Genomic DNA, 18,998 nt, shown 5'->3' with positions numbered 1-18,998 from the left:
GAATATTAAAGTTAAGAAAAATAGTGGATAGTGAAGATGCGGTTAATTCTCCTATTTATACATGTGAAATTATAATCTTTTTTCTCATTAATAAGGTTTATCTCATAGATATTTAATATTTCAAAAAAAAAAAGTATATCATACATTTCTTTATCTTTATATATTAATAAAAGTAAAGAAGTTTTAGAGAAAATCCTTATACATTTGAATGAAAAATCTTTAGATAAGTTTGTATATAATTATAAATTAATTATTATTGAGTAATTATGATAATTATTTGAAATGTTGGATAATTAGATTAATTATTACCAATTCAAAATTTTCACAATGTTAACTAATTTAAATTAATTTTTAGTAAAGGATTAAATCTAATTTAAATTAGTCACACACTTTACAAATGTTACTATAAATAAATCAAATATTAATACCCCAAATGTGCATTGAGTGGGTTTGAACCTGGATCCCTTTGGAAATTGAAAAGAACAATTACCTTGACGCTAACCGTTTTACTTATTATAATAGCAAGAATATATATATATATATATATATATATATATATATATATATATATATATATATATATATATATATATATATATATATATATATATATATATATATAATCTAAAAATAAAATTTAACGATACGTCAATCAACCATAATTTATTTTTAAAAAAATTTTGAATATAAAATTTTCTAACTTAACAAGAATTTATACGTCCTTTTCTTATGTGCAACATTCTATTTTTTTTTTCAACATCCTATTTTTTTATATCAAGTTAGAATTTTAACTAAATGATTTTTAATTAAAAATGGGAGAAATTCTTGAATGGGCACAAACCCAATAGAACATATAATCCTTAATTGCAACCAATTAAAATTTATAACTAATAAAATAAAAAACAAATAAACTAAACCTGTAAAATAAAAATAACTAACATTTAAAACAAATAATCAGATTCCACGATTTTCTCTTCTAACGGTATCTCCTCTAAAACAAATCCTGTAGTTATATCTCTCTCCTTGTATTTTTATATATCAAAACCTTGGTAACGTGTATCTCTATTTTTAAGTATCAACATTTCATCACCGTAGGTTTGGCATTCAATTGAGATTTTTTTTCCCTTTTTCTTAATTTTTTTAAATACACACATATAAAATAAATAAAAAACCACATGACGATAATAATGAAATAAAACTAACAAATACGATTATTATACTTATACGATCTATAAATATATGTAAACTCTTCAAAAAAAAATTGCTAAAGTGTAAACTCTTCTATTTAGTACTTATCCGTTAATTCTTGTTTAAATTTAAAAGCTATTTGATAATTTCATATGTTAAATAATTATTTATCATATTAAAGTAATATATAATTTTTTCATGTAGATAATAAAATGCCTTGTAATATAGACATTTTATTTCCATCATAAGACTGATTTTAAAAAACATTGGTTAACATTTTTTACATGATGAGAAAAATGTTTAGAAGTTATAAATGAAAAATAAGAATAACAAAAATGAAAATAAATAATAATGATAATATATTTATTTGTGATACCATTGCTGATGGGAAGAGTTGAGTAATGCAAATGGAGAAAAATATCGGAGGACCAATTTTTCCCTTAATTTTTAGCGCTAATATTTTTTTGTCAACTATTAAAATTTTAAAATTGATGTATTATCAATTTTTAAATTAATTTTTCATTAAAAATAATTTAAATTCAAATTAACTACCCTAAAATATTTATCAAAAAAATTATCCTAAAATTTCACATCAAGATCAAAATTTTATTAATAAGTTAAATATCATGTAACGTCAATATACCAAATTCAAAACTCATCATCAATAAAATCTTTTAAGTATCTATAAAAAAAATAGGATCTTTTGAGAAAATTTTATTTAAAGTTTTTTTCTGTCGAAGTAACATACATAAATTTTAAATAATGACATATTAATCTTTTTATTTGAATAATTAATAATAAAATATTAAAATTTAATTTAAGCAAAATGTACATTAATTAAGTGGACTATTGACTAACGATAGATATATCTGTACAAAAATAAACAATAGATTATTAATTGACTTTTTATTTAAATTTAAAAATACTTGAGAAACTTACTAATTTAATACACTAAAGCAGTTGAAATATTAATTTTCACATATATGTGATAAGAAAACACTTCATTAAGTTCATTCTTGGTATTAATTAATTTTAGCTTATCATACAACAAATAATGTTATTAGTATATAAATACTTTTTTGGTATAGCTAAACTAAAATGATCTCATGTTAGTTGATTGATGTGCTTGATTATTATTTGGATATATATATTGAATTGGTTCAAAGAAATAAAAAAATATTAGCATTTCACAACAACACTAAATGTCATTGGCATAAAAAATCACCTTTCCCCAATGACATTAGAGTGCTACAATAGGGAAATTCCTTGTCCTAGTGAGAAGAAGTGTATTAACAAAGAAAAACAATTTTTCAAAATGACTACAAATATTGTTGGTATAAAAAATCAACTTTTCTAAGCAACAACACGTGCATTGTCATAGAAAAACATTTTTTTGCTACAACTTTGAATGTTGTTAGCATTAAGTTGTACTTTTCCCAACGATAACAAACACTTTGAGAGAAAAATATTTTCCGCAACAGTAGCGACAAGTTTTGTCACATAAATAAGTATAATTTTTCTCACAATACCCGTTTTATCGTCAAAAAGTAAATCTTATTCTAACAATAATCAAATGTCGTTGTTAAATATCTATCTTTGTCAACCACTTAATTATCACTACAAAAAATAGTCACTATGAATATGAATTTGATTATTTCATGTAGTGATTTGGATTGTATATAGAAGGGCTCTTCCACATTTTTGTCATCCTACACTTGATCTTCCCGTTATCACTCCTATCGGTGATATCCTTCACCATGTGACAACTTGCAAACTTGTAATAAGTAATAATCGCACCCATGAAGATCAATGTGAGTGATGAAAAGTAGATATAGATCATTAGATACTCGTTTAAGGGTTTAAATAATTATACAATAAAGAGTGATGAAAAGTAGATATAGATCATCAGATACTCGTTTAAGGGTTTAAATAATTATACAATAAAATTGTAAGTCCACATGATATAAGTCTAATCGTAATTATGAGGAATAAACAATAAGCAATGGAAATTCACTCATGAAAATTGACTGAGAAGAGTGAAAGATGAAAGTGTGAATGAATTACTATTTATACAAAGAAATGACCGATGACATGATGATTCTACTGTCACCAATGAACTTTAATAAATGATAATAAATAACATTACCTTAAATTTAATCCAGTAATTTAATTAAATTTACACTAGTAACATCGATTTTTTTAAAACTGATATTAACAAAAATATAATGACATATTCGTAAACAACGTGAGTTCATTAATCTCAATTTTAGAGTTATTTTTTGAGCTTCCGAATGTATAGATTATGAGATCCTAAGTATCAAATGGTGACAATTATATATTTATATGTACACCGTTCAAGTCATATATGATTTCCAAAAAAAAAAAACCATCCAGGTGTTGGCGAAAACAAAATATGGAACCGTTCTTACAGTCACGATATACAGAACCCATCATCACACCTGTATAAAAGCTTGACTAAAAAAATTTACACTTTCAATTGGCTTTGATCTGTTAAACATATATCTACTTTGGAACTATGGTTTGCCTGGACCTGTAAATTAACGACAATCATCAATTTCACAAATAATAATTGAATCAAGAGCCTAAAGAACATAATCAGAATGAGCATAGTACATAACAGATGATCTAACAAAGCCTTTGACAGCAAAGAAAAAACGCACGTATCACAGTCCATTCTCAAAGGGCCTTGACTAACCTTGCTTTCTCTAATTTTGTTATCACTTCTTGCATAGCATATATTGTCATCTTCTTCACCTGTTTCAAAAGAAGCAATCAAGGGGAGAAGTTACAAAAAATCAAGGTACGAAACTGTTGACAATATAATACAACTGTTTGCAGATTGCCAAGTTTAGCTCTTACTGCACGTCAATAAATTAATTCTAGCAGAACCAAACACCAGGCAGAAACCACACCCCATCATAAGCAGAAGAAAATCGCTCACAATTTGAACTCTTCTAACCACATGCCTTAAGTTCAACTGTAAATAGCCATCTCCATTCCCCAAAATAGTCCTTCAAGACCAACTTGATCCCAAAAGGACATTGAATTTGAAAGACCAAGTTGACACCAAAAGTTGACAGTATCAAACAGAAAATACATATATTTTTTAAGGATCAAAATTGGTTCTATAAAACCAGTTATTAGAGCTTTGCAGGGAAATTAATTGGCCAGTGGTAAAACACAGTTTTAAGTGGGCAGAAGAAAGTTTATACATTTTCATTGATCATGCATGTGAGTTCTTCTGACTTTAAGCACTTTTGTTTATGGTTTGTGAGAGAAGGAAAAAGTAATGTGCAGAGAAGCATAAAATATTTTATTGAAAATATAAAGAGCACAAAGTATAACAAATACATCCCTTATTTTTAGACATAACAGGATAATTTTAAATTTAAAAACAGAATCATAACTCCAAATGTAACCCACAACCATAGTGGTCAATATCGGCGTAGCGGAGCTGAGCGACCGACCTCAAAATTGGGATAGCGAGATAGGAGATAGTGGGATGACCGTTATTTTAATGTTTTTTTATATACGTTAAATAATTAATAATATGTATATATATAAGTGCAAAAACAGAAAAAATAACTGAAAACATAGTTACTTAAACAAAAGTTACAAAACATAAAGTAGAAAGTCAAACAAATAAAGGGCTTAAAGCCTTAATCCCTCTAAGCTAAAGCCTAAAGTAACTATAATAATAGACAAGTAGACATTAAAATTCAAATAGACAAATGCAAATTTCTTAATACTAAATTACTAATCAGAATCTTCATTCTCTTCAAGATCCAAGTCATTGTGTTCTTGAAATCCATCACTCTCACTAGCATTATAATTGTACTCTTCTTCCCCCTCATCTCCATTCTCTTCTTCCACTTCCACCACTTTTTTTCCTTTTTCATTGTAGGTGCAAGTGCGGCTGCTGTCTTGTTTATATGTGTTTGACTCTTGTGTTTTGTAAAGGTTCACCAGCCCCAGTTGTCTCAGCACATCTAACCAATTCAAATCATCATCCTCATCAAAAACCAGATCAGTACCAGCTTCTTCTCCTTCCGATTCTTCCAATAACCACTCATTGCTATCATCAATATCATTTAAAGCAATAGGATCAATCACATCCTGACACACAAAGCGATCTAGAAGAGCTTGGTTATACTTAACATAAACCAAGTCTTGAAGCTTTTGGTGTTCAAGCTTACTTCTCTTCTTTGAGTGAATCTATAATAATTTAAAAAACATGAATGTTAGTTACTTAGTTTCAATTTCAGCTTCTAATGTTTCATAATTTAAAAACATGAATGTTAGTTACTTACATGCTCAAAGGTACTCCAAATCCCGATGAGCTACAGGTCAAACTTAAAACTTTAATGGCAATGGTTTGCAAGTGTGGTGTTTTCCCTCCATACAATTTCCACCACTCAGCTGTAAAATGCAATTCATAATCATATGCATTAGCATTTACACAGATTATTAATTAATCATTCAAATTTGTAAGTGAATTTTCCCACTTACCAAGAGATATTTCAGTCCTTGCTTTCATTGCTACAGTCATACCAAACCTCTCTCCAACCCTTTTATACACTAGCAATTGTTTATGAACTTCAACTACAAAATCATCATCTTCGTTAAATCTATCAGTACATTTGTAGAGGACATCCACCACTTCATTATCATTGTCAATGTTTGGATTGGTGTAAAAGAACTTCGGATTTAGATAATAACCCGTTGCATGCAAAGGGTGGTGAAGTTGGCAATCCCATCTTTTATCAATGATTGCAAAGATATCCTTGTACTTCCTTTCATTGTTATTGAAAGCTCTTTGAATTGCCTCTTTGGCCCTATCCATTGCTTCATAAATGAAACCCATTGCAGATTTTTTTTTTCATTATCCACCAACCTCAACACACTTACAAGAGGCCCCATAGCCTTTAAAGTGTAGACAACATCATTCCATAGTGATGACATAAGAACAACATCTATTACTTGCTTCCCCTTGGTCTCTTTAGCTGCCTTAGACTTCAACCATTCATCCGAAGTAAACATCCTTTTAAGATTGGCCTTTTGCTTATGCAATCTTTGCAAAGTTAAGAAAGTGGTAGCAAATCTTGTAACTCCGTGTCTCACCAATTCAGTTTTTTGTGTGAATTTCCTCATGATGTTCAAAGTCAATGTATGGTTGTAAATGTAGCTTACAAGCTTGATGCCTCTTTGTATAACCCTTTTTACTTTTGGAATCTTTCCAATATCTTCTAGTCAGGACAATGTGCAACACATGGAGTCCAAAATATTTTTGGTCTCGTGACTTCTAAAATTTTACCTAAAAAGATCAAAATCAATAAACTTGTATGAGTAGTGTAACAATTAAAAGTTATAACTATAAAAAAAAAAACCTTCATTAAGCATGATTGAATTCTCACCCGCCAACACATAATTACTTCCATTGTCCGTCACCACTTGAATAACATTCTTTTCTTCAATCTCCTCAACAAAGCTATCCAAAAGCTCAAAGATCTTCTGACCAGTCTTCATGTATTCAGAAGCATCCACACTCCTCACAAACTGTGTTCCCAATGAACAATTTACCAAAAAGTTAATCAAAGTTCTATTCTTCCTATCCATCCAACCATCTGACATAATTGAACATCCATATTTGATTCGCTCCTCCTCATGACCCCTCAATAAGCCCTTCGTGTATTCCAACTCTTTTTTAAGGAGTGGAACTCTCAATTCATGATAGCTTGGAGGCTTTAAATGAGGACCATAGCTTCCAATCGCCTCAATCATCAACTTGAAACTTTTTGATTTAGCAACATTGAATGCTATTCCATTCCTAAAAAAGAAACGAGCAATGTACTGAACTGCCCTGTCTCTTGCAGCCTTGTTATAAGACTCATTTACACTTGTTTGTCTCATGATTTTTCCCAATTTGATACTTTCTTCAGGTTCTTTGGAGAACAAAAAATCAAGAGGGCCTTTTTTATTTGTGATCCTCTTATTGGAAGCAGTTGAGGAGGCTTCATTTGATGTTGTTGGACGCTTTTTTCCACTTTTAAGTCTTGCAATCTCTAGGATCCCATCTTCCTCTTGCTCGTCTTCTTCTTGCATTGCCTCCATGTATGCTGCAGTTTCAGCTATTTTCTTTTCATAAGCAGCAATCATTTCTAATTTAACATCCTCCGGCACTTTCTTACAAGAACCCACATCTCCTTTTATTTGACGATTTGTGACAAAAATCACAGGTTACACTCTTCCTATTATTTTTATCCTTTAAACTTTTCCATTTCCAAAAGACATCTACCCTATCACCCGTAGGCTTGAACATTCCCGACCCCTCTGAATTTAACATTTTGTAAGGAGACTAAAGCACTGCAACCAAATAAAAAATTACATTCTCTTTCATGCACTCAATTATCACAAAAGTCCAAAAAAAAAAAAATCATGCATGATTGTATGATAGAGAGCTCATTTTATCATCCAACGTAACCAATTAAATACAAAAAAAGCTCCTGTCATTTTATCATCTAACGTAACCAATTAAATACAAAAAAAAGCTCCTATCATTTTATCATCTAGCGTAATTAAAATGTATAAAAATTGAAACCAACAAAAATTGAAAAATTAAACAAAAGTTCCTATATTCATCGGAACTAAGTACAAAAAGATTAATGAGTAGTGTAACAATTAAATACAAAAAAAGTTCCTGTCATTTTAATCTCTTTTTTATCACATTATAAATCTTATCCTACTTATATTTTTCTCATTTTTCTGTTCTGTTTTATGAATAAAAACAAGTATCTACATTGCAAAGGTCAAAATAGCAAACCATATCTTATATGGGGAGCAATTAAATTTTCTCTAGAAACAAAAATTAATAAGCATATTTAGATAGATTTCTTCTATGAAAGGCTTCAAACAATTTAATAAAAAAAATCACGAAAGCCTACGCAGGAGTGCAGGACACACAAAACAATTTAATAAGCATTCTTTTCACAGTCACGGTCACACAAAAAAAAATCATATAACATTTTTCAAAAAACAAATAAAAAGAATCACAGTCGTGTCACACAAAAATTGCTATCGGGGTCAACAGCTCACGTCTTCCTCACCTCAAGCAAGGTGGCAGTGCAGCGCAGACTCGTCGTCGGGGCCGCTGGACACAGGACACAGGTGTCGGGGTCGCAGCTTCGCGGGATGCAGACTCGTCGTCGTCCTCGCAGCTTCGCCGATCGCAGTCACAGGTTTGGAGAGTGGAGACTACGGTTTTCGAACGGTCTGGACGGAGAGCTGGCCAGATAATACAAAAAGCAAAATACTAAAAATACCCTCACTTTCCTGCATTAAGTGAGGCCATTTTCAAAATTTCCATGGTGTCACTGTAGCGGCACGAAAATCGAATCCAGATCCCACGCCACTACGACCCTCTTCGTTGTGGATGGGTGCCGCGCCGCTCCGCTCCGCCGCAATAGCAGCCGTTACGCCCGCTATTAACAACTATGCCCACAACAAACTCCTAAAAACTAGGAAAGAGGTTACAGCTGTTATGGGCACATTTGCAACAAATCTCCTCCTTGCCTTAACAATTGCAAACTCAATTTAATTTTCAAAAATTTCAAATCTGATTCTTGCTTTTCTTCTTAGATGGGACCACCACCAGATTATACTACAGCTTATCCTTCAGATATTGAATAATTTGACTTGTATCCATAGCTCCTTTTACCATCACCAAATCCTTGTCTTTGTCAACATACATAGATTCCACACCTTTAAACATCAGAGAATGCTTTTTGGAATTTTTGAAATGCAACTGTCATTGCTCAAATTGATCTTCCAAACCATCTCAAGCTTTGTAGGCTTATTCTCTTGAGGCTTATGGTCTTCAAGTTTTATCTCATGCAACTTCTTTGGTTGTTTCTTGTCACCATTGTCATCTTGCTCGTCTTGCTCCTTCATCAGATCTAAGGAAAAACTCTTTCCTTTCATATGAACTTTGAACACTTCTAAGTTGCTTGCATCTTTAATCACACAAATTGTGTTCAAAAGACACCTTATAGCCTTTTGCCAACAACTGAGAAACACTTATCAAATTTTGATTAATCTCAAGAACATAAAAGACATCAGAAATTAATTTCGAATCTGAAAGACCTTTGTTCCTATGCCATTCACAGCAATATGTGCTCCATTTCCGATTCTTTGGAAATAACAGTCTTGTTGAGCTCTTTGAAGAGCTTTCAATCATGAGTCATGTGGTTTGTACAACCACTATCTATAAGCCAACCTTTTTTTTTGGAGTTGTTGGTTGTAAAGCATGATGTTGCAAAGAGTTGCTCCTCTTCTAGTTGATCCTCTGCAACCTTGACCTCCAGATGTTGATGATGAGGCTTGCATATCTTTTCCACATGTCCTAATTGACCACACTTGTGGCATTTCATATCTGGCCTCCACCAACACTTGTGTGGGTGATTATTTTTCTTGCAATAGGGACAAGGAGAAAAGACACATGTATCATTGTTTTGGCTGTATTTGTTACCTTTGTAGTTCTTGGCTTGAAATGCTCTCTCTACAGATCCTTCTTGCCTCAAAAGCCTCCTTTGTTCTTGTGCTTGTAGTGCATTCAAAAATTCTGCCAGAGTAATGCTTGATAAATCCCTTGAGTTGTCCATAGATGCAATTGTGGCTTCAAATTTTTCAGGCACCGTGACTAGAAATTTTTGAACAATTCTATCATTTGAAAAATCAAAACCAAGGAGCCTTATATTGTTGACTATGTCAAGAAGCCTGCCAGAGTATTCCTTAATTGTTTTTGATTCCTTCATTCTCTGAATCTCAAATTCTCAGATCAAGTTCAGCGCTTGCATCGCTTTCACCTTTTCATTTCCATCATACTCTTGCTTCAAAAACTCCCAAATATCATTGAGTGTTTTCAGCATAATTATTCTGGTCAGCATAGTGGATGATACTGCTCCAGAAAAGGTTGCTCTTGCTTTTGACTTTCTCTGTTTCCTCTCTATTTGAGCAATCGTCAGATTATCTGATAGGGGTGGAACTTCATACACATCTTCAACGGCTTCCCATAGATCACAAACATCAAGATAGGCTTCCATTCTAACAGCCCAGAGGTGGTAATGTTTACCATCAAACAATGGAAGCGAAATTGGAATGGATGAACCTTCTGTATTCATTCTAGTGTGTGTTTTTGTTTAGGAATTATGGGTAGGCTCACTCAATCTCACAGATCCCTTAGATGAGAGCTCTGATATCAAATTTGTTGTTTTTGGGTTTGAGAGAAGGAAAAAGTAATGTGCAGAGAAGCATAAAATATGTTATTGAAACAGCTTTTTTATATAAAGAGCACAAAATATTTCTAGGCATAACATGATAATTCTAAATTTAGAAACAGAATCATAACTCCTAATATTTGAAATGTAAAACAGAAACAAATTAAACTCCTAAAAACTAGGAAATAGGTTGCAGCTGTTATGGACACATTTGCAACCAAGAGGTTTGCACACAATTTGTGCTGCAATTACCCAATCTTCAGGTAATTCAGGACTTCTGCTTGTTTGAAATAGGTGGAGTCAATGTGATACTTGGATGAGTGATTACAGTCTCGGAAAAATGCAGGCTAATTTTAACGAGTTGGTGATTAAAGTGAGTGTAAGTGGAGCAAAGGTGGAGACTAAGTAAGGGAGATCCATCTCTGTAACGAATGGTAGCATCATTGAAGGTATTAATGATAGAGTTGAAGAGGGATGCTGACTTTGATACAACAAGAGGTACAAGCCACAGGTGAAAGTGTTGGAAAAGTTACGGCAAAAATATCAGGCCATATTCCAAGCATCCAGCAAGCTACCGCCCCAAACACCATGTGACCATAAATATATAAAACAACTGCCTAATACAAAATCAAAGACTAAAAAATGTAGATGCTACTTCTCAAAACAATTGAGAAGCAAATAAATGGCGTAATCAAATAAATGATAAAAGTTTGGCATACCTCCAATTTGTCCTCAGTAGACCTGTGGTTTATTGGAAGTGTGCGAAACTCCTCCGTCAAACGAAAGCACTCCCCAACATTTTCAGGAGAGACAAAATCCAAAGCAACCTTAATACATGACTGCAAAAGGAAGACATATATCATGAAGAACACTTAAAAGACTACTTGAAATAAAACCAATCAAGCCACAAAAAGTAAACTGGTGGTTGGGGACTTGAATAGTTTTGTAGGAAATAATAGATTCAAACCTCCAGTTTCATTGTATCAGAAAATAAAAATAAGAATTACAATAATAACAAAAGGTAATCAAATGTGTTAAAAAATACACAAGTGAACTGAAAACTTTAGATGAATCAACAGTTTTCACTTTCTACAAAGGCTTGCTTTGCTAATGAAGGACCTAGGCTTAATTTCAGGTAGTAGCCAAAGATACTATTATGCCTACACTTCTAAGAAAACAATATATTGTGCCTACAATAAATATGAAACAAATTCACCAGGTATGTTCACTTTACCTTCAGATTTCTGACTTGGTGAGGACAACCAGCTGGAATGAAAACAGCATCTCCTAACTTCTGAGTAAAAGTCCAGGGCTCAATTCCTACAAGAAAATACAGAACTGTTAATATAGAGACCAATTCGAACCCCTCCCACCAATCAAAATATGTAAAATTATGTGTTACTAACCATACTCCTCCTTAAGCTTCTTCTTATGCTCCATAGTCAGATAGAAGGTCTGGTCATGGATGGGGTGAATAACCTACATTACCAAAGGACTCCATTCAAGAAAAGAAAAAGTAAAAGCCCAACGACTAAGGAACTCAGACTGATCGATTATCTATATAAATCAAAACTTCAAAACTGCCAAAGCCAATTGCATAATCATATTTATTTGAAATAACAAACATTTTGGACTCGTAATTACACCATAATGCTTTTCCGTCTTTGTTTAAGGAATGGACACAGTAACATCTGTTGTCCAACATCAGTGATCACACCAATACAATTCAGTACCCATAATACACAAATGGAAATCATTTAACTTCATTTTCAAAATAAACTATTCACAACTTTTTTTTTTACCACTATTTATTAGAGCTTGATCCGTCACCCAATCCTTTGACAAGTATATTTAATGAAATTTTTATCAGAGCAAAAATAAGGGAATGGGAGAATGCTAATGTTATAAGCGTGCAAGCCTCCAAATATTACAAATATAAGCCAGCACTAAAACTATTTAGCTGGAACCACAAACCAAGCTTTATTAATGACTCATGTTGACAATTAGTATCCAACACTAATTTACCTGCTTTAAAGGACAGCAATGAATATGCCTAAACTCTCTGAAGTGCTTCTTCAGATATTCCTGCAATTTAGGTACATCCTGTCTCCGAAAAATATCCCAGAGAGCACCTTCTGAAGCATCCCCCCTAAACAAACCACTTTCTTGTATAATTTTTACTTTGTCAATCTCTTTCAGATCTGATCCGCACGAAAGACCATCCTCATTAGCAACGACAACCTCAATACCACCAGAGGGTTGATAAAACTGATCAACTTCTTTCCCATCACATAAGTTACCTCCATTTTCCATGACTTGTACACAATTTTGCTTGTCTGAAGCATTTGTGGTAGAAGATGAATTATTAAGCACGTTATGATTAGTTTCTCCATCCTGATCATCACTTAGTAGCTCCCTTTTGTCTTGCTCAAAGTGATTTTGTTTCAACTTCTCAACGATAGGAAGTTGCTCTGGTTCTAATTTCACTTCAGCAATATGAGTCAACAGATTTACCTAAAATAGCCAAATTATTAAAAGAGATACTTAAATTTCTTCTGTAATGAGCATGCACTCAGCCACATTCAGCAATAAATACAAAACACTGGCAATATTTGATCCGGAAAAGCTAAGCAACTGACAGAAGTATATGCTAATTACAGATCTCTAATTCAAAGGCATCATTCATTTCAAGCCTTTAAAAATAGTAATATAATTATTCCACCAATCATAACAAGATTATTTTTTCTAATAATCAATCAACATTAAAACAGCCAGCACAACAACATATCAAATATAGAATCAAATGGGAGTTTATGGACTGAAGACATTGCACGGAACAGAAAAACTATAACATGGAGTTGAGCGACAATCTGCTCACAAGAAACAGAACAGAGAACTGCAATGGCTTATGCTTATCAAAGACAACAATTAATACATCCTACAAACTATGCACCTTCCTTCCAATATCATACCTTAAATAACAATCTAAAGTTCAAATAATTCAGAAGAAATCATTGAAAATAACAGGCCAGGAAATAAATAAGAAAATAGAGCATACTGCATCAGACATGTCACAATGAAGCTTAGTCACTGAATCACCACGTCCAAACTCCTGAGGAAATCCATAAGCAATATATGTCTTTGGCCCCATGTCTGGCTTTAGAGAACCATCAGGCAACTTCACAGCAAGGTTAAGAGCACCTTTGAGAGGATCAGTATATTCCTTGAAGGGCAAGGAAGATATGAACTCAGCACAATGACGAGGCAAACGTTCCTCAAATAAATTAGAAGGCGGCCAATCTTTTAATTTCAATATCTGAGGCCAACCAAGCCAATCCTGACGACCTTTTGTATACCCAGTAAAGAATTGGTGGATATTAATTACTGCCTGCATGTAACCAACTCAAGTAAAAAATACCAAAATCAAAAGCAACAGAATAGTAAGCAATTAGACATATCAAGTAAAAGCAGCAGAAAATTACTGAGTCAGTAAAATAAAGCATACATGATTTACTCTAGTCCGATTACAAAGCAAAAAACAATGAGTACAAGTTTGAAATAATATTTTCAACAATGGCAAGAAAACCTAAAAAGTAACTTTAACACAACATCTCCTAGATGCTGTGACTAAGCCTAGGAATCAGACAAACATACAAATAGGAAAACGGGCACAAAGGATGCAAGGGCAACAAGAAAGCATCGTGGTAGGCCAAGCAAGAACAGCCAAATGGGGCAGCGACATCAGATAGAAAGGAATTGAGATAAATTTCTACAATGATATGATAAGGAACAAAACCTAGTACTAAGAAGATGATGAAGTTGAAGATGATAGTAGCTAACACAATACCCATAATGTTGTTGGGATAGACAGAATAAAGCAAGCAACAAGGGCTTACAGTTTTGACTAATATATGGACTAAACACAGAAAAATCTAGAAATGTGGTAATAAATTTATTTCAATATATTGTTCAAAGAGGAATTTAACATGTATTTAAAGAATAATATAAGCCTCCAAAAAGGAAACAAATCACCCCTAATCGAATACATCTCATAAACTTTCTCCTTGTTAGTATCCCTCAATTTTCTCCTCAACATTTTACATTTAATACATAATGTATACAGCTCAACACTTCTAATTCTAGTTACCACCCTAATGTGCGTGATCTGTTGACCAACATTCTACCTTGAACTGGTATCTCTTTATGACCCAGAGACAGCAGAACATCTAAAATTGTTTCTTATCATGGAAGTATCCACCAACATATTTTAATTCTGATCATTCTATTGAATTCAGTAATTGACAATATTAAATGCACTTAAAACAACTCTGAATCCAGAAAAGGGTGCAGTTACCAAATTCAAGAAACATGTAGGAAATTCAACAACATAAAAACTGCTTCAATTAAATGATCTCAAAATGCCATTTTCGAGCATAGTGATTCCAATTAAATTAAGTACAACATTAAATAATTTAAACATGAGCTTCATGAGAATGAAGGTGAACAATGGAATTTGTGCAAGAATAGCTCCAAGTTCAAGATTGAGAAATTAAACAAACCTCACACCAATCTAAGCAATCAATTGCTTTCACATCCAAATGTTGATCATGGTTAGTGTTAGTTATCTGACGGCATGCACGCCACATGACAAGTGGTTCCCAGCTTAAACCAGATGTACAGTCAAGCACATTGCTGACAATGACAGGCTCCCCCTTTTCCCAATGCCACTGAAAATGCCTTAAATCATTGGGCTGTAGATCTACAGCCCTAGGACAGTATAAATAGTTGTCACTGGAATCTTCACGGAAAGCAGCCTTCCTCATATTGTTATAAATAACATCTGTGCTTCTATCAAGCCTCAAACATGAACAGAAGTTGTCAGGGTTCTTAACTACATCTTGAAGAGTGAATGCCTGTGCTAGTTTGTTTGCTTTATGCACTATCTTAGTGATAAAATGTTTGCCTAATATGGTTCTCAGTTCAAGGAAACCATGGTTACATTCACCATTGACTTTTGGACAAGGAATGTTACCATTACTTTCTGCATGCCACCCACATCTTGACCATTCACGAACCTCAGGCTTAGCATCAGCATTTGATGCATTTTGCTTTACCATTTTTCTTTCCTTTAGAGCCTTTTCTTTTTGAGCATGCAAGTAATCATGACCTTGAAAGACAAACTCCCACTCAATTGGATCTGCACCACCTACAAGCTGCCCATTACGAAGCTCCCGGCAACAGATGAGACAAAGATCAAAAGAGCATTTTGTACAGCTTCTGTGGTAATCAAATATTGATGTTTTGCAGTTGTCACTACAAGAGAGTGGTAAGTTAGCAACTAAACAATGGGGATAACTGGGAAAAAACAATAAGTCAGAAAAATCCCAACCAGTACACACGCTCGTCTTTTGCATAATCTGTCTTTACTATATTTAGCTTTGAGACCGAGAGCCCTGCACAGTGCACATCCCAAAAGCAAATTATACAACAAAAAAATAAGGAAGCTGTACTTAACTCTGACCAGAGCATGAATTGAGATATAAACTTAAGCTATGCTGTGCATTCAAGAAAAACAGTAGTAGGTAAGTGGTCCAAGATTGAGAGAGACATAAATAAAGAACCAAAACAAGCAAACATTATCAAAACAAACTACATTAACAAGAAGGGGGAAAAGTGGAAGAAATGAGTTGAAACATGTAACAGTTAGGTAGTTCAGAAGCTAAAAGTTTATCAATGATCATAGTTATTAAACTCTCGAGTTAACTCACTAACTCTTACAAGTTTACAAGTCCACTTACCCCTACGAGTTCACTCGTGAGTAAACTCTTTTTAGTAGACTCTGGATATATTCTATAAACTCTAAGTAACCACAGTAGATTCTCGAATTTACCACCGAGTCAACAAGTTAAAAAAAATTAGACCAAAATGTAAGTCATTTTGGGTTGTTTTCTGTTTGTTTAGTGTTTCAACATATCTTCATTTAATGTGTTGTTCCCGAATAAAAAAATTCTCGTCTTTAATAACATCAAACCCCTGTTCTCTAATAACATCAAAGTCTCAATGGGAATGATCTACCACTACTATAACATCTGCAAGTTATTATCTAGCAATGATGCATTACTAGACTTGGTTATTTATGTATTGTGAAATTTATGATTTACTATTTTGCTTTATTATATTGTTGAAATGTTTAATTGGTATGTAATTTATAGATATTTTGTTATTATTTTTATATGAAGTAGACTCTTACAAGTCTACGAGTTGAATCCGCAAGTCAAGTTTATGGAACTCTCATCAGTTTACGTAAACTCTCGAGTTTGATAACCTTGTCAATGATTATAAAACAGATAATTTTTTCTTTTTTGCAGGTCAGATTTCATTGCAAAGAGATCTGTGGCTTCATGGCATCACTTCAAAACAATGGATTATTTGTGTATAGCATAATGTGTATTGGAACAAACATGCACCAATCAAACCTAGTTTTGCTTCGGCATGAAATTCATCTCTTTACATAAAAATATTGATTCACACATTAATAACCTTAATCAAGACTCTTAAAGGAAAAAAAAAATACCTTGCATCTTAGCTTCTATCTCATTCTCAATCATTTGTTCTTCATCCAACTGCCTTAAATACGGAAGAAGTACTTGCAGCAAATGCATAGAGTGTTCAATCTTGTCATCTTCATCAGTATTTGTTTTGCCTTTCATTTTCTACAGTAAACCAAACAGTAACATTTCCAATGTAGAATTCAGAAAATCCAAGGAAAAGTCAAGGTAGAAGGGGGGAAGAGCTAACTTTAATAGGTTCATCAGATCTCAAGCATGCTTTGCAGTTGCAATTACCACAGCACACAGGACATTCCTGAGCAATATCCTCCTCTTTCAAATGAGGATACCTTAACAAGCCACAGCAAAAACATCAAGGATTCACAACATTGGTCAAGTCATCATCATTCAAAACAAAAACTTGCAAATTTCGCAATAACCAAAAACACTGTCAAAACAGTAACAAGAAATAAGTTAAGATGAAATGGGCACAGGACTTGTAGCTGGCAATGCAGTGGGGACTCAGATAAACGTCATATAGATCTTACCCTACCAAACAAGACATACAATAACATGATATATTATAAAACAGTCATAGAAAAGAAGATAAAAAAAATGAAAAAGAGGTGAAGTTATACCAATTTCTTAAACAGGGCAAGCAAAATCTTTTCCGCTTACATTTTGTGCACCTTACTATCCTCCCTTTATCATTCCTCTGGCATTGATGGCACATTAAGGACTCCTCTTCAACAAACTGTAGATAGAGAAACAGAAATCAAATACAATGTTCATATGCAAAGTAAAACAACTCAAACAAACATTCATCTTTCTTGTTGAATGATAAATCACGTCACCTTGATGAATGGTGAATCAGAATTTCTCTTGATGACTTTTGGCAGCAGCATCCCCTCTTGTGTATTGTCTTTACGCGCCCTAAGACTATACAGTTTCTGAACGCCGTTTTGTGAAGAATCAGTAGTAGAAACAGGCACTTCAATCTCACCCTCATCACTCTTAAGCTTCTTTCTCTTTCTATCAACCCCACTTTCACCACCCTTTTCGTCTTTCTTGTCCAACAAATTGCCCTCTAATATCTTATTCTTCTTCTTTTTCACGTCTTCCTTATCCACTTTACTTTTCCTTCCACCCTCTTGAGCAGAAGAAGAACTTCCTGCCACATCATCATTCTTTTCAGCAAACTTGATCACCGTTTTGCCCTCATCGGCCTCACTCTCACCGTCATCCTTCGGAAACATCTTTCTTTTTCTACCGCGATTTTCGTCTTGAACATCATCTTTCTTGTCCATCAAATCGCCCTCTAACATCTCCTTCTCTTTCACATCCTCCTTATCCTTTTTACCTTTTTCGCCAAGCTTCTTTCTCACGCCTTCTCGATCAGAAGAAGAAGAAGAACCCCCTGCCACGTCATCATTGTTTTCGGCGAAATTGGTCGTTTTTTTGGCCTCATCGGCCTCACACCCACCATCAAAATCCAAAGATTTTGTTTCTTTCCGCTGCTTCATCCTTCGGAGCCCACGCCCCATGAATGGAAAGAATCAAGCTTTTTCGTTTGTATCAGTAGAATCACAGTGATGGTGGTGAGAAAGTGTTCAGCATAAACCAAATTGTGAACCCTAGCTTTCTTTCTGGTTGGGTCTTAATAGATTTGATTGGTCTTATAGATTTTGATTTGATTTCACTTGTGTTTTTGTCTCACACAAGCGAAGCGACACGTGCCTCAACTGTGTTGTGGGGGTCGATTAATAAATACGGAAACTCTGGAAGACACGAGAGTGCGAGGGTTTTCATAACAGGCGCCAATCTTAATTTTAAGGAATAATAAATTATTAATTAATTAATCGATTGGATAAATAAATTTAGATAAATAATCATTCTTGTCTCTCAATGTGTAACTTGTTGATAAATGCATCACTAAAAAATGAAAATACAAAATTTAGTCCCTTAAAAT

The 18,998-nt window shown here is 33.4% G+C and overlaps 1 protein-coding gene across 4 annotated transcripts; it reads right to left on the bottom strand.

Moving 5' to 3' along the window:
* Positions 1-3,438: 3,438 nt before the first annotated feature.
* On the bottom strand, positions 3,439-18,705 carry LOC114400181 (lysine-specific demethylase JMJ25-like). 4 transcript variants are annotated; one of them, XM_028362501.1, is made up of 13 exons: positions 17,884-18,705; positions 17,668-17,783; positions 17,280-17,379; positions 17,056-17,194; positions 15,871-15,934; positions 15,041-15,794; positions 13,540-13,869; positions 12,507-12,995; positions 11,888-11,960; positions 11,716-11,801; positions 11,201-11,320; positions 3,905-3,963; positions 3,439-3,739 (listed from the first exon to the last, which is right to left on the bottom strand). In XM_028362501.1, exons 1-13 carry the CDS (start codon positions 18,571-18,573, stop codon positions 3,712-3,714), a joined length of 3,048 nt encoding a protein of 1,015 aa, XP_028218302.1. In that variant the 5' UTR covers positions 18,574-18,705; the 3' UTR covers positions 3,439-3,711. The 4 variants fall into 4 exon arrangements, 3 of the variants coding, with proteins under 3 accessions (XP_028218302.1, XP_028218303.1, XP_028218304.1); XM_028362502.1 differs by lacking the exons at positions 3,439-3,739; positions 3,905-3,963 and adding exons at positions 4,792-5,424; positions 5,520-5,628; XR_003663907.1 differs by lacking the exons at positions 3,439-3,739; positions 3,905-3,963 and adding exons at positions 6,459-6,523; positions 6,624-7,572.
* Positions 18,706-18,998: the final 293 nt, after the last annotated feature.

Source organism: Glycine soja, chromosome 19 (assembly GCF_004193775.1).
Source record: "Glycine soja cultivar W05 chromosome 19, ASM419377v2, whole genome shotgun sequence".
In the NCBI taxonomy this organism is placed as follows: domain Eukaryota; kingdom Viridiplantae; phylum Streptophyta; class Magnoliopsida; order Fabales; family Fabaceae; genus Glycine; species Glycine soja.
Note: the sequence above shows the minus strand (reverse complement) of the source record. Positions and strands in the feature narration are given on the sequence as shown.